This window comes from Pristis pectinata, chromosome 13 (assembly GCF_009764475.1).
Source record: "Pristis pectinata isolate sPriPec2 chromosome 13, sPriPec2.1.pri, whole genome shotgun sequence".
Classification (NCBI taxonomy): Eukaryota; Metazoa; Chordata; class Chondrichthyes; order Rhinopristiformes; family Pristidae; genus Pristis; species Pristis pectinata.
Window position 1 is genome coordinate 3,089,899 of NC_067417.1, and position 16,691 is coordinate 3,106,589.

General features: G+C 37.9%; 1 protein-coding gene across 1 annotated transcript in view; it reads left to right on the plus strand.

Annotated features, from left to right (window-relative positions):
- The window catches only part of terb1 (telomere repeat binding bouquet formation protein 1), a 112,826-nt gene that overhangs the window by 58,943 nt on the left and 37,192 nt on the right, over positions 1-16,691 (plus strand). Inside the window, exons 11-17 of the mRNA XM_052028679.1 lie at positions 1,065-1,213; positions 2,724-3,095; positions 4,003-4,397; positions 8,124-8,185; positions 11,490-11,591; positions 14,927-15,055; positions 15,359-15,369. Coding sequence (XP_051884639.1) covers positions 1,065-1,213; positions 2,724-3,095; positions 4,003-4,397; positions 8,124-8,185; positions 11,490-11,591; positions 14,927-15,055; positions 15,359-15,369 — 1,220 coding nt within the window. The remainder of the gene's footprint in view (positions 1-1,064; positions 1,214-2,723; positions 3,096-4,002; positions 4,398-8,123; positions 8,186-11,489; positions 11,592-14,926; positions 15,056-15,358; positions 15,370-16,691) is intronic.

Here is a 16,691-nt window from a genome sequence, read left to right on the forward strand (position 1 = left end):
TTGCACCTCCTAGGTTTAAATGGACATTGTCACTGGGTTCACTTGAGTCCCTATGCTGGCCTAGGATTTGTGATAAAGCATGTTCCGTATACTGTCGATGAAACTCAAGACAAGATATAATACTCTACACTTTGTTAGACTCAATCATCAAGCCTCAGTACTTAAGCACAGGCATAATGTGAGCTCAAGCCGTGCACTCATCTTAATGAGTGCAAATCTAGCACCTTCCACACCAAAACAGGCTTCTTGGTCTACAACCCATCCACTATTTTCAGCATTCATTTCCTTCACCACAAGTGCATTGTGGCAAGATGCAATGCAGCAACTCACCAAGGCCTCTTCATCAACATCCCTCAAGCCTGTACCCTCTGTCATGTAGGAGAAGGGCAGTTAGTGCATGGAGATACCATCACCTCCAAGTCTTGCAATATTAAAATCAAACATCTAAAACTAAAGGGCATAGATTTAGGGTAAGCAGTTTAGAGGAGATCTGAGGGGGACCTTTTTCATCCAGAGGAATTGGGAATGCTCTGAGTGGGAGGGGGAAGAGGATTGTTGCAGGCAGAGATTCTCACAACTTTAAACAAGATGAGCATTTGAATTGCCAGTTGCCAAGGCATAGAAGGCTATGGACTGAGTGCTGGTAAATGGCATTAGAAGAGATGGGTATTGGATGGTTGGCATGGGCATGGTGGGCCGAAGAACTTGTTTCTGTGCTGTATGACTATGACCAAGTTCCCTTCCAACTCACCATCCTAACATGGACATATATTGCCATGCCTTCATTATTTGTTAATCCCAGAATTCTTTGTTTAGTAGGAGTTCTACCACCTTAAGATCTGCAAAAATCAAAGTAGAAAGCCCATTGCCACATTCAGATATAGTATGTTTGGGCAGTAAATAGTGACCTTAGTAATATTAGCTCCATGCCAAATCCAAAATAAAATGCTGGTGCCTATGAAACTGTATATTGGCTGTCAGATAATGCAGATGTTAACTGGAATTGGAAATTTTACATTTGATTTTATTACTTATCCTTGTATTTGCTGTTGACTCTTTCTAAGCTGAGAAACTATCGAACAGTCTGGTGGAGAATTGTCAGTTAAAAGAAGACACAGTTACTTCAAATCCAAAGGATATCAGCCTGAGAAATTACTGGAAATTTGCAGAAGAATTTCTGCATAGGATAGAGACATTAGAAAAGCAGCAAGAGGTGGTTAAATGTTTAAGCATTGTATAATTAGATTTTCTCTTTTTTTATTAAACAACATCTTGTGTTTATGTAGTTCTTCTAGTTTAATAAAATGTTCAGAATGCTCTCCGCAGCAGTGTTATCAGAAAAATAAAAATGTGGGCCCTACAAGAGGCATTAGAGCAGATGTCCAAAAAGATTTTAAAGAAGAAAGAGAACTGAAGAGGCAGAGGGCACTGGGGAGAGTGTTCCACAATAAAGGGCATGGAAACTGAAGCTTTACTCACCAAAAGTACAGTAAAAGAAATAAGTGGGAAGGGGAGGGGGATGCAGAATTGGAGGAGCACACTGTTTAAGGTGCAGAATGAAGTTAGAGAAAGGGTAAGAGGCAAGGCCAAGGAAGAATTTGAAAGGAATAATAGTTGAATGGGAGTGGTGCGAGTTAGGAATTAGTGTTTGATTGAGCTTAAGATAAATAAGTTAGTCATTATCCTCAGATGCCTTAATTATCAGAGTTCATTTGTGAACTTGTACCGTGAGGTTAGTAGTAGAAGGAATATGGAAATGCTTTAAGAAAATTGAAACATATTTTGAGCCTTCTCCCAGCTACTTTAGTTTTTTTTGTTTGTGCTGCCTTCCTTGACCATTCGTACTTTATGGCTGGGACAGCTGAGAGAATGACAAGCATACTTTCCTGAAAGCTCTAGTGTCGCCATGAGGCATCCACCAGGAGGTAACTTACACTGCCATTGTTCAGAATCAGCTCTTCCCCATAGTGTCACAGTATTCCATTTTGTTGGAGCTTTGTGCACTGTTCGAAGGCAATGAATCCCAGGTTCTTGTGTATTTAAAAAAAATCTGAAGTGATATTTCCCTTTTTCTCCTGAAGATATTGGATTATAAATCATAGTTCCATGTGCTAAAACTAGTCTTTGACGAACACTGTTGTTCAAGTGGCTATTCTTTCAGTGTGATGAAGGGAGCAAGAAACATCAGTTACTTCACTCCCATCTTGCCCGATCTCTGCCAGGTGTAGGGGACCACAGTTGATTCCCACCACACCACGCCACACTACCTTATGCCCCCCTCAGCATTCTGTACCTCAGTATTGCTGAAACTAGTTTTAGATTCCAAGTTTTGTGCTAGCTGAGGTCAGGTCACATCAGGCAACCTCCCCCCCAACCAGCCCCATTCCCTGAGCTGAAACAATCGGGCTGGGTCAAGTAGAGCTGAGAGCGCTAAGGAGATCCACTCGCTCACTCACTGAGGCCAGCTGGCAGCCGCTCTTTCCATGCCTGATTGCTCTCCCATCACAGCTGTTTCTGTGATCCTCTCTCACGCACTTTTTGTTCATTTCCGACTTACTAACAATTCTCATGGATGGAACCCTGTTGTAACCTGGGGACTCCTGTGATAAGCAGCCATATGATCCCCTGGTACAGGTTCTGTGGTAATTAGCCATTTTGAAAAAAGTTATATTTTTTACATTATTTTACTTCACTTTGCTTTTCATTAACTCTCCCAAAACCAGCTGACCAGCAACGCTAGAGACGTGGATGTACACCAAGCAACTACAGCACCAAGTTCATTTGCACACCTGGGCTTTGGGTTACGTGATTCATTGCTCACAGGAATGAAACAGATGGTGAAAGAAGAGAAAGGTGTATCAGCGAAACATTTCAGAGAACAGCAACCCTTGGATAAACCATGCATGGATAGTACAAAAGTAAATGAATGGAAAAGATGTGGAAAAAATCAGGATTTTACCCCAGCAAAAAGAAAATTAGATTTCTGCCAAGGAGTCACTGGATACAGAGAGGAAGGTTCTATTATTCCTACATTCAATTCATCCAGTTCTGGAGTTGAAGAAAATAAAAATCAATACCAGGATCAGCAGTTAATGGTGTGGCACTTATTAATCTTAATTCATATAACCTTTTAGTTTTTGCTGTTCATGAAGGAATATTTTGTTTTAATATACCAATGCATATGGGTAATAGTTTCCTAATTCTTTCCCCTTACCTCCATACTTTGAAGCCAATCTTCATTCTCAATTCTGTTTTGAATAGAATTTACAGAAGAGAGCTGGGTATAATTGTCCCTCCAAATTTCTATTTAATTAACTCTCCTCTCTATAGGGAGGGCCTTTCCTTCAGCAATATCCATTGCAGTGAGAAGGTAAGGATCAAAAAATAGGGATGGGAGCTGTAAGAACATATCCCATGACCTAATTGTCAAACTTTGTTTCCTTATCCCGACTTCATTCCCCCAGCTCCTCCAATTTGCTCCTCCTCTTTTGTCCTAATGCTTATGTGCTGATGTGCAAGATCAAAGGTTTCTTGCATTTCCTGAACAGCAAACCCAACTGCCCATTCTTAGTTTGAGTTGTGGCAGCAATGTTCGAAGGATCATTTTGACATTTTGGTATTGAAACAAGCCTGAACCACTTTGTGCTTTACATAATGTTTGTCTTTCTCATTTTCCAATATTGCATGCTAGATGACTATCATGTGTGAATGCATTGGCTAATTTTTCTTGTTTTGCCAAGTGGCACTTGTACCAAGTGCAGTTGGTCCACTATTGTCCCAGCTAAGGCAGCACACACTACTAACATATATGTTGAACTGTATGGGGGTAGACAATTATATATAATAACATGAACTGTATTGGTACAAGATGGCCGTTAGCTTCTCGACCTTGCCAGCAATGCTTATATCCAAAAACATACTGAAATCTTCATCCTAAGCTTTAGTTATTCAAATTAAATTATAAAATAATGTAACTTAAATTTTATATATTTTCTGTTTTAGGAAAAAGTCAGGCGACAAATATTTGTGGAAGATGATGTTCCACAGAAAGAAATTAGAGAAAATAAGAATTCATCTCAGTTTGATAACATTAAAGTTGATCAAATAAATTTTGATGTCAAAACAAGGAATGAAAATAGTCAGAAGCACGATATGAGCAATGAGGCAGCTTGTGACAAAGGGCATCAAGACATCTCTGATACTCAGGACGGAGATGGGTTTCGAGAAACTGATCAGCAACTTGGCAAAAGGTCTTGGATTACAACATGTAGAAGGGCTACTAATCAACTAATAACGGTGCCAGAGCCGAAAGTACTAAGAACAGGTACATCAAAAGAAAAGCAAGAATCCAAGGACAAGCAAGATTGTGAACAGAGACATATCACTGCTTGCGATGAGTAAGTAGGAAAAATAACTTGTCATTTAAAAGGTAAAAAGAAAAATTGCATTGCTGTTTAATTGAAATCAAAAGAAATATGTGCAGCAAGCCTGTCAGCACCTGAAAGGGAAAGATGTATTAAGGTTTTGCAAAATGTTGATATTTAGTACTAATGGGTTAAACATTATACAATAATTAGATACATGGATTATTCATTGTATTGTTGTTTGTGAAGTCTTTGCAAAATGGTCATTCCACAAAATGGTAGCCTCTCCACTGCGCATCTCTGGGATATCCTGAGACATTAAAGAAACTGTGGATGCTGGAGGATTGATACATAGAAGTTCATTATCCTTTGAGATGAGTAAAACCAAATTTCAGAAGTGGAGTTCAACTCACATACATTACGTACTTTATGCATCAAGCTTATATAACGATGAACAAATCTCTAGCCCAGAAATCTTCCTCATTGCATGTGTGCATGCATCACTAACCACTAGCTGGTGTATGAATGGAATGCAGGTTTAATTTAGCTTTGTCAGATTTTGAACCACATGATTTAGATTTTGAGGCTTATTGAAATTTCTATAATTTAAATTGGAAATCCAGAGAATGTTTGAAAGAAAAAGGAATTTGTAAGTAAATGAATGGTCTATAAATAAGGCCAAAGGGCCTGTACTGTGCTGTAGTGTTCAATGTTCTTTATCTTCTTTCATCTTGTATTAACAAATGGTGTCCATCTTTTAATCCAAGAGGGAATCATCAGTGCAAACCATTAGCCTGCTTTTTCTATGCCAAAAAGTAATTCAATTTACTTCGAAACAAAACCAGGGAATGCTGGAAAAACTCAGCAAGTCAGGCAGCATGTGTCAAAAAAAGAGCCAATTTTTTGGGCTTGCAATTCTATGTCAGAACTCCATTCTGAGGAATGGTCTCTTACCCAAACACACTGTGTGATTTTCTTTCCACAGATGTTGCCTGAACTGAGTTTTTCCAGCTTTTTCTGGTTTTGTTTCAGATTTCTAGCTGCAGTTTTTTTCGATTTTCAATCTGTTTTGTCAATGGCTGCTAGTGTAAATCTCTTTCCAGGAATAATCTTATTGGTAAAGTTGCTGCCTGATGATTTACTCATGGAGGTCTGAAGGCTGACCAAATAAGTACATTACATCATTCTTCATCAAGGATACAAAGAAGATGTAATTGAAAATTTGGATGGGCTAAGAATTGCTGAAGAGGAGGTACGAAAAAGGATAAATGCACTTAAGAGTAGATAAGCCAGCTGCCCCAGCTGAAAATTAGTTGCCAAGAGAAAAAAAATTGCAAAGACCCTGGCTATCATCTTCCAAAGTTCTATAGATTCAGGATTGTTGCCTGAAGTTTGAAAACTGCATATCAATGCAGAATTGCAGAACACAATACAAAATCACATTTTGAATCCTTGTTCAAAAAGATTGCAGGCATTAACTCAGTAACTATAGAACCAGTTAACAATAATCAGGAACAAAATTAACAGTCACTTGAACAAATACATATTGTTTAGAGAAAGCCAGTATGATTTGTTAAGGACACGCAATGTCCAAGTAGCTTGATAGAGATTATTGCTGAAGTAGAAGAAAGGATCACTGAGGGAAGTGGGGTGGCTATGGTATTTATAGGCACCACATAATAGGTTCGTCATTAAGATTGAAGGCCAAGGGATAAAAGGGGCTATAGGACCATGGATAGAAAATTAGTGAAGGAACAGGAAGCAAAGAGTAATAGTGATAAGTTGTTTTTCAGACTGAAGGGAAGTGTACTGCAGAATCCCCTGGGGTCAGTAATAGTTCCACCACTTCTCTTAATATACTGTATATTAATGATTTGGACTGGGTGTACAGGATATAGTTCCCAAATTTGAAGACGGTGCAAAACTTGAAGGCGAAGTGAAATGTGAGGGAGAGAGTAATAGACCAAGTAGATACAGATAGGCTGGCAGAATGGGCAGATATGTGGCAGAGGAAATATGTGGTTTCATTTGGTATGAAGAATGAGAAAAAGCAATATATTCTAGCTGCCACGATTCTAAAAATGGACAAGAACAGGGATCCAGGGTATAAGTGTGCGTAGTTTTTTGAAAGTGGTGAAGGGACTATCCATATGCACTTCTATCTGATGACTAATGTAATCATTTCAATCCTGACTTGAACTCATGCTGGGCCATATTGTCATTGAAAATGGAGGTGTTCATGGAGCAGTCTCCTTCTGCTAATTTCCAGCTGACTGTTTGATCGAGGGAATTTACAGAGTAGCACTCCTGGAGATTATCATTTCAAGAACACATGTGGCAGAACTAAAGAGGTTAATTTGATCCATTGGCACTTAATTCTGTCTATTGCAAGCTGCTTCCACTCTTCTTAATGTCACCTTATGTTGTAGCTTCATCAAGTTATTTCCTCATTTCCACATATTCTTGTTCATATACAGTACTGTTCAATAATTCTGTTGAACCAGGGCTGATCATCTGATTTGATGATAAAAGAGGAGATACCAAACATGAGATTACAAATTATGTTAGAATATAATTTTGCTCTTCGTGATACTTAATTTTGTTCTTAATCTATCCCATTTAGCATAGCAGTGGTGTCTTGCAACATGCTGGTATGTTCTGGACATGGACTGAGCTACTAGAAGAAGAATTAATTTGAGGATGTAGTTGCATTGATTTGTAGAAACCTTGTTGCCAGATGAAAGTAATGAGAAAATGTTGACCGACAAGCCTAGGCACTTCTGGCACCTGAGCGCATCTGATAATTTTCTAGCATCAGTCACATATGAAAGAACGAATTAGGTGCAAGAGTAAGCCACTGTGACCTCAAGCTGATCAAACAGTCAGTACCTGATGATGTTATTAGTCATGTACTACATTCTTTACTCACTGTATAATTAAAGATTTTAGATATAAACTACAACCTTAGTTGAACAGTTAGAAAGAAACTAGGATCATATTGTGCTGAAATACAAATGGAACATCTATTGGAAAGTTGCCCACTCTAACATAATGTCTTGCCCACAGCATCTGGTAGCCTCAGTTTCAATGCTCAAGTTTATTTGAAACCCCATAACTGGTTGATCCATCACTGAATACAGCCTTTTTATGTTATGTATATAAGAGCCACTGCAGCAATCATTAATCACCCCACACCTCGTGATGAAGTAAGGCTCACTGGTGTCATGGGACCTGAGCATGACAAATGATTATGTAGGGTTTCCCATACACAGGAAGATTGTCCTGTCTATTCTACCTCACATTTTCCTTCACCTCCATGGCAAACTTTTCATGCAGCTATTCTGTGGCTGCCAGAGGTGTGTTCTTTCAAGGTTTGTCAGCTTTCCTGGTGATCAGAATGGTAAACATTCAAGAGTTGGGAACTATTCATGCAACTCCCATCAGGAACCACACAAATTACATCTTAGCAGAATCTTTAATGTATTTTGTGGGTGATGCAATTAAATGTCAGCGCCACATACAGTGCATGTTTAGTGCACCAATAGAAGGTAAAATCCAATTTCTGTGAATGTGACAAAATTGTGACAACAGGAAGTGATATTGTCTATGCAGACAGTGTGTGCAGATATATGATTTATATATGATCAGCAGAATATTTGAAGTAGTATAACATTTCTTTTTAATCTTTGTAGATTTATGGTTCCTTCTTTAAGTCCAAATTAAGTATTACAATGTTCATGATAGTTTTTCCTTTCACAGCCAGGACCTATTCAAAAGGTCTGCTCCAACTAGGCAAAAGAGAAGCAAACAGAAATATATTGGTAAGTTGCACTTCTCATCCAAAGCTGAATGATAATAGCATGAGAAAACCCTTGAATCAAATGGAGAGATTGATCAATATACTTAAGTGATAAACACAAACATTATGAGTCCACCTGTTATAAATTCTAGAAATGTAATAGCAAGTTATGTGTGTGTAGTAATTACCTGGATCATCCAAAGTATAAGTTAAATTTCTCAATAAAATAAGCAATTTATTTATAATGCATTTTGGTAAACTGCACCACAATGCATTGAACCATAGTGAATATTTTTCTGAGTTAGCTAATCTTGGCATGGAAGCAAAAGGTTTGGTGTCATTTTGATATGCAAGGAGAATTAGCTAAAATTCATGCTGCTGATCGGTGATGGCGATGTTGGAATTCTCGGGTGATTTGGCTGTGTGTATTCTCAGGGCACTGAAACCTGTTCTTAGTGCCTCTCACTTCTTGGCTGAAATCAACTATTCAAGCAGAGAATGGAATCATTCTGTTCTATATCATTTAGTTACTTAATATTTAACTGGCTGAGCATCTGATTTCTAAATCTTAGGTTGCATCACTGGTTAGGGTATGGTACTAGATACAGAGGCAGGAATGAAGATGATCCTAGGAATTCACATGCACGTTTTAGTTACCCAGTACAGAATTAGCATGTAGGAAATAAGAGCAGGAGTTGACCCTGTTTCGTCATTCAATAAGATTATGGCTGATGTGATCTTGGCCTTAGATCCACTTTCCCATATGTTCCCCATAACATTTGACCCCCTCCCAGATCAAAACCTCTCTATCTCAGCCGTGAATCTATTAAATACATCGACAGCTCTCTGGGGTAGAGAATTCCAAGGAGATTCTCTGAGAGAACACATCCTCATCTCAATCTAAATGGGCAATCCTTATCCTAAAACTATACACATTAGTTCTAGATAATCCTATGTGGTCTCAACATTCATCTGATCAATCCCCCCTCAGAATCTTACACGTTTTAGGTATAGTCCTAACCAACTCAGTCTTTCTTCATGAAGACAATTCCTTCATACCAGGAATCAACCTGGTGAAGCAAACAATCTGCTGGAGGAACTCAGCAGGTTGAGCAGCATCTACGGGAGGAAACAAATTTTTGACGTTTATTAGTCATGTACTACGTTCTTTTCTCACCAATATAAAGATTTTAGATACAAACTACAATGTTAGCTGAACAGTTAGAAAAAAAAATAGGAGCATATTGTGCTGAAATTACGAATGAAACATCTATTAAAGGTTGTCCATTCTAACATAACGTCTTGCACACAGCATCTGCTGGCCTCAGTGTCAATGCTCAAGTTTATTTAAAACCTCATAACTGGTTGTTCCATCACTGAATACAGCCTTTTTATATTATGCATATCAGAGCCACTGGCTACTCATTTAACCTGTTGATATCACTGTGCAGACTTCTTGCATCCTCCCCATAACTTCTTTGCCAGCAATTTTGGCTGCGATACACTACAATACCATCATATAGGTCAGGAATATAGATTGTAAGTGATTGAGGTCCCAACATTGATCCTTTTGCATTCCGGTTAGTTAGAACTTGCTAACCTGAAAATGATCCATTTATCTTAACTCTCTGTTTTTGTTGGTTAGCCAGTCCTCTATCTACGTTGATATATTATCTCCAAAAACAAGAGCTCTTACTTTGTGTATATGGCACCTTATTGAATGCCATCTGGAAATCTAAATTCAGAATGTCACTGATTCACATTTAACCACCCTGTTCCTTACATCCTCAATGATGTTCAATAAATTTGTCATGGACCATTTTCATTTCATAATTCCCTGTTAACTGAACTTAAATTGTTTTATAATTTAGTGAATATCCTGCTATATTACTTCATTCGTAATTGATTTGGAGATTTCCCAATAATAGATATCAGACTAACTGACCTATAGTTTCCTGCTTTCTGTCTTCCTCCTTTCTTGAATAGGGGCATTACATTTGCAGTTTTCCAACCTGCTGGAACCTCTCCAGAATCTTGGGAATTTTGGAAGATCAAAACTAGTGCAGCCTTTATTTCTGCAGCCATTTTTTTTATGACCCTAGGATAAAAAAACATCAGTTTCAGGGATTTGTTAGTCTTTCATACCATTATTTTGACTAATATTTTTTCTCTACTCACTTTAGACTCCACCCTCACTTTTGTCCCTGGATTTTCAACTATTTTCAAGAGTGTTTATTCTGGATTCAAAATATTTGCTCAAAGTCTCTGCTTGTCCTTGCATCCCATTAATTCCCTGCCGTTTCATCCTCTGAGGGACCTATCATTTGCTTTAGCTTGTCCCTTTTTATGTATTTTAGAAACTTTTACAGTCTGTATATTTCTTTCTGGCTTACTCTTAGACTATTTTCTCCCTCTTTATTACTTGTTCAGTCATCCTTTCCTCTTTTCTAAAAAAACACCTCAATCTTTTGGTCTATCATTAATCACAATATTGTAATCCTTTTATTTTAATTTCATTTAATTCCAATCTTAATTTTGTTAGTTAGCCACAGATGGATCATCTTTCTCTCTGAGTCTTTTCTTCTCCATAGAATTTATCTTTGTTGGGATTTTATGAAATATCTCGTTAAAAGTCTGCGACTGCTTACCTTTTGTCTTACCTTTTAATTTATTTTCCAAGTCCAGTTTAACCAGCTTCACATTCATACTTTTGAAATGGTCTTTATTTAGGTTTAAAACACTAGTTTCAGACATAAATTTGTCATTCTCAAACCGAATACAAAATTCTATCATGTTGTCATCACTCTTCCCTGGAGAATTGTTGACGATGAGATCATTAATTAGTCCCCTCCTGTTACACATGATCAGATTTTAAATAGTCTGTTCCCTGGTTTGTTCCATTACATATTCTTCTAAGAACTTTCCTGAATACACTTTCCAAACTTTACCTCAAGGCTACATTTTGATTTGTCTAATCTTTATGAAGATGAAAGTCTCCCATGATTATTGCAATACTGTTCTTGCAAGCCCCGTTATTTCTCAATTTATATTCTGTCCTATAGTATAGCTTATGTTTGCGAGCCTATAGATTTGCTCTCACCAGTGACTTGTGTTGCTATTTCTTACCTCCACCCAAACTGATATTAGATCTTGATTTACGGAGTCAGGATAATTTATCACCACTGTGCTGATCTCATCTTTAAGAAGAGCTTATGCATCCATATGAAAAATCAAATGTTGCCAGAGAACTATAAACAAGTTGTGAACCTTTTCATTTACTAAATAAGATATTAAAATAAATGTTTTAATGCATTATTTTTTTATAGATCCATTGATTCTGTGTTCAGACCTAATTGGTAATGAAATCAGTGGTAATCTTACTTATTCTGTACCTTCACTTAATGTTGGTCAAGATTTCCGATGTTCAGGTATGTCATCAAACTGTTTCGTTGTATCTTTACCCACCTTAATATTTACTGTGGTTTTAGTTATTGTAACATTTTCCATGGGTCTCTTATTCCCTTGTATTTTGTAACCTGGTTAATAGATACTAAATTATCTGATAGGATGGCTTAGATTTACTTATCCAATAAGGAGTCAGCGGGCCAGTTTTCTTGGTTAACACTCAGGAAATATCTGCAAAGATCAGAAAAGTAGGCAGAAATCCGTGTCTCAGTTTCCCCCCTTCTTATTATGTAACCCTAATTGAGAGGCAGCTGGGTTAAAATACATTGAGATATGCTCAACCTCCAAGGAGGCTACAATTTTCCCTCCCCTCATCCCACCTTCCAGCTGAGAAGCAGTGAATCTGAATTGTGGTTGCCCCATACAGACATAGTAAGAAAAAAATGAATGGTAGAAATGTATGTAAAATTAAAAGTAATACATTTAGTAATACAGCATGTAATGAAATCATAGAATAAACCAATCTCTGTGTATATTTTCTAATCAATATCATGCACTTTAGGTCAGTTTGCTAATAAATTTAAAACTCCTGAAAAATGCTGAATTGGAAAATTATATCGAAGTATATATGTGGCCATGGGCTAATGATTTAAAACCGTAAGAAATAGAAGTAGGAGTAGGCCATTTTCTACTCATGCTGTTCAGTTAGATTATGGCTGATCTTTAACCTAAGCATCATTTTCCTACACTAACCGATATCTCTTGATTTTTCAATTCCACTGCTGTCTGTAAGCAGTTTGTACGTTCTCCCCTTGTCTCTGGGTTCCTCCGGGTGCTCCGGTTTCCTCCCACATTCCAAGACATACGGGTTAGGAAGTTGTGGGCATGCTATGTTGGCGCTGTAAGCGTGGCGACACTTGCGGGCTGGCCCCAGAACACTCTACACAAATGATGCATTTCACTATGTGTTTCAATGTACATGTGACTAATAAGATATCTTATTATCCAAAAATCTATCAGTCTTTGTCTTGAATATACTCAAAGACTGATCCTCCACAATCCTAGTGGCTAGAGAATTCCAAAGCTTCACTACCCTTGGAGTGAAAAAAATTTTGAGACTGTGACCGCTGGTTCAAGATACCACTGCCAGGGGCAACATCATCCCTGCATCTACCCTTTTAGATATGTAAGAATTCTGTATGTTTTAGTGACATCAGCTATCCTAACTCTAGAGAGCATAAACCTAGTATGGCCTCACTAATAATCTCTCCTCACAGGACAAATCCCTTATCCCAATGATCAATCTGGTGAATCTTTTGCAGTAAAATGGCCCTTCTCATCCAAGCCTTCCTGCATGCTTGGTGTCTCACTGCTAGCACACGTGCCCTTAGGACAGCCATTATGAGGATGAGACAATTGCCCACTTCTTCGTGGACTGTGCATTTGCAAAGGTCTGGAAAGGATGTAAGGGTCCTTGTTGAGGTTCATCCTGACCAACTGCATGACAGAGGACTCTCTGATCAACAGGCTGTTCTCAGGGCATTCATACCGAGACAAGCATCAAGTGCTGCTGAAAGATCATCAACTTGGTGAAAGATGCACTTTGGTCTGCCCAAACTTGTTGGTCTTCCAGTACAATGAGATATCTGTAAAGGAATGGTACCAACTGGCACATTCCAGACTGCAGGAGTACATACTAAGGGATGCACTGAAGCTTGGTGTAGCCAACACAAAAGGGTTTGAGGGGAAGGAACTGCAGTCTAAGGTCCTGCCACCACTAGATGTTGAGGGGCAAGCCCTGTGTAAAATCTTCTCAAACACTACATGTTTTGTATTACCCAAAGGGGTGCACTACATGGGTGGCAATGGTGCTCTGTATACAGAACCTGCTCACGCTATAAATGTGTAGAACCAATAACGCTACGAATGATTACACCGAACGTAAAGGAAAGCTGTGCACTGTTTTTCTTTCATATATTTTATGAATAAGTTTATTTTTGAAATAAAAAAGTCCCTTTCTTTGGTAGAGAGACCAGATCTGTACACATATTTGAGATGTGATCTCACCAGGGCCCTATATAATTGCAGTAAGATATCTTTACCTTTGCACTCAAATCCGCCCGCAGTAAGCCCAGCATTCGCTTGCTTTCCTAGTTGCTCACGTCTAGGTGTGTGTTAATTTTCATTGTTTCATGTACAAAGACACCCAGATCCCTCTGAACACCTACACCTTTCACACTTGCACCAACTAAAAAAATTTTCATTTCACCAGAGTGGATGATCTTACATTTTTCATATTACATTTGGTCTGCCATGTCCTTGTCCATTCACATTGCCTATCCATATCACCTTGAAGCCTCTCTCATACTCCTCATAAGCCTACAATGCACCCAGCTTTGTACCATCAGCAAACGTGGATATGTTACATCCAGATCATTGATACTGATTCTGAAAAGCTGGGCGCTAGCCCTAATCCCAGCAACATACCCCTAGTCACAGCCCCCCCAATCCTTTCTTCCTACTCTTCAATTGTCAATTCACGCCAATATATTCAAATCCCACATGCTCTAATTTTGTTTAATGACCTCGTGTGTCACTTTTCGAAACCTTTTTAAAAGTCCCAAATACACTATATCCACTGGATCCTGCTCATCTACGATGTGAGTGTTATACCAGCATTGTTGAATGACTTCCAACCCTTTTCACCTAGGGATGTGAGTAAAGAGTGACAGGTATCAGATGGTGGTTGTTTCCCACTGAACCATTTTCTAAAATCTTTGCATTCTGGATGTGGGATGGAGGGTGGGAAGTGGTAGTGGTGGAACTCTCAAAATTGGAACTCTCGAAATGGTAGAAATGTACAGTAAGCTAGCCAATATCTGAAAGAGGGCACTGAAGGAAAGTCTTTACTCAATATATTTCATCATAATTGCTGCCATAATTTTTTCTCTAGTCCTCTCTTGAAAGTGATGGTATATGTTTCTGAGTCATTCTCATAAGTAAAGTGATTCACCCATATCCTTAGCATGTATACACTTCTTATAACAGAGACTGATGAACAACAGGTGACAGCACGATCCCCATTTGAGTTATGCTCTCTGTAATCCTTAGACTCAAAAGGTTATGTGTTGTACCCTCTAACACAGCTGCCATTCTTGCTAGTATCAGCTCACTGAACAGTGTGGGAGACAGATGTACACTGTCTAATTTGTCCGATGTAATTAATTCTAACCTTACTAGTGGAGCTGGGCACTTTCTTAGTCCAACAAAATAATTTTTAAATTCTGATTAATAGAAGATACATGGTGCAGACATTGACTTGAAGGAAACTCATGCCAGTTTGTTTCATCCCTAATAGGTTGTTCAACTGTAGCAGCATCTTTGAATAGTAGGAATTTCAGTAAGATTCTTCAGTCTTGCCCTAACAAATGTGATCGGCATAAAGTGATACAAGAATGTGAGGACAGATACAAAAGGAGCTTAAGAAGTTACTAGCCAGTGACATTATGCAAATTGACAAAAGTAAGTAACCAGTTCATCATTCCTTAAAATGGCAATTGGCTGTATTCATAAACATATTTGTACAGTCAATCTGTCAAATTGTAATGTGTCCATGCAATCCAATGGAAGGTGTGAACCATAAGAAAAATATTTCAGTGATCAAATGCATGGTTTCTCTCCCAACTTCTCAAAGCTGTTGGCATATTTATTTCTTTTTGGGCCATGTATCGCTCCGCAAACAATACAGTAGATAATTGGAATTTATTAATGGTCTGTTCTCTAATCACAGGTACACAGATCGTCAGTTTGCAGTAACTACTAATATATCTGACTGTTGAGTAATGTGTGCAGTTTGGTCTCCTTATCTGAGGAAGGATGTTCTTGCTGTGGAGGGAGGACTGAGACAGTTAGGCTTTTCTTCTGTAGAGTTCAGAAGAATAAGAGGAGATCTCATGGAAATCAACAAAATTCCAACAGGAATTGGACAAATTAGATGCAGGAAGGGTGTTCCCAGTGGCTGGGGGATCACAATCTAAGGATAAGGAATAAGCCATTAATACTAAGATGAGGAGAAATTTCTTCTTCCAGAGAATGATGAACCTGTGGAATTCTCTATCACAGCAAACGTTTGAAGCCAACTCATAAAACACAGGGGCTCCCTGGGTGACAAATGACCTGACTTACAGAAATCTGACTTTACACAAATTATCCAAAACATTTTTAAAGCATTTTTTCAAGCCAGTAATAATGATAATAATAAAATGTTTCATGGTATTCATTAATGATGGGATATAGTAAATATTCCAATATTTTAATTATGAGTAATTTTAGGGTGATAATTCAATTAAATGAAAGAATTATAGAAAATTTATGTAACACGATATGATATAGGTAACTATATAAATGAATGTTTCTGACTTAAGGAGATATCAGCTTATGGAAAGTTCTCAGGAAGGAATGCTTACTGAACCCAGTGGACTGTCTGTTTGTGCAAAAATCAGCTAGATATTGTTCTTAGGCCTGGAAGGATATGGAGAGATAGCTAGAAGAGAAGACAAAAAATTTGGATGCTCATTCATGGTCATATTGAATAGCAGAGCAGGCTTGAAGAGTTGAGTGACCTGCTCCTATTTTTTGTTTCTAAATTATAGTGATTATGATAATCAGATAGGAGAACTCATGATGATAATAAAGTTTATACTTGACTTCAAGTACATTGTAACATTATAATATTTTATTTTACAGAAATTTTTTTGACTCCAATCAAAAGGACTACTTCTTGCATTACAGATTTCCGTATGCAGCAGACAGATTCTATAAACTTGGCTAAAACATCTACGAAAGATTTCTGCGTAAAAAGTGAGTGCAGTTCTTGATTCTGGGACCTTGATTATACCTTTGAGTTCTGCACTTAATATTTAATTCAACTGTTGTAGGAAATGATTACAGGTAAACCATGTTATAAGAAGAAAAATCAAATGAAATTATATGTTATTTAAGAAAGAGACAGGTACAATGACTCTTTGCTCTTTTACATTTCCCTTATATACTCTGCTGTTTCTCACAAAGGCAGGTTAAGTGCCAAGACTTGGACTTGACGCTATTATTCAAAAGAAGTGTAA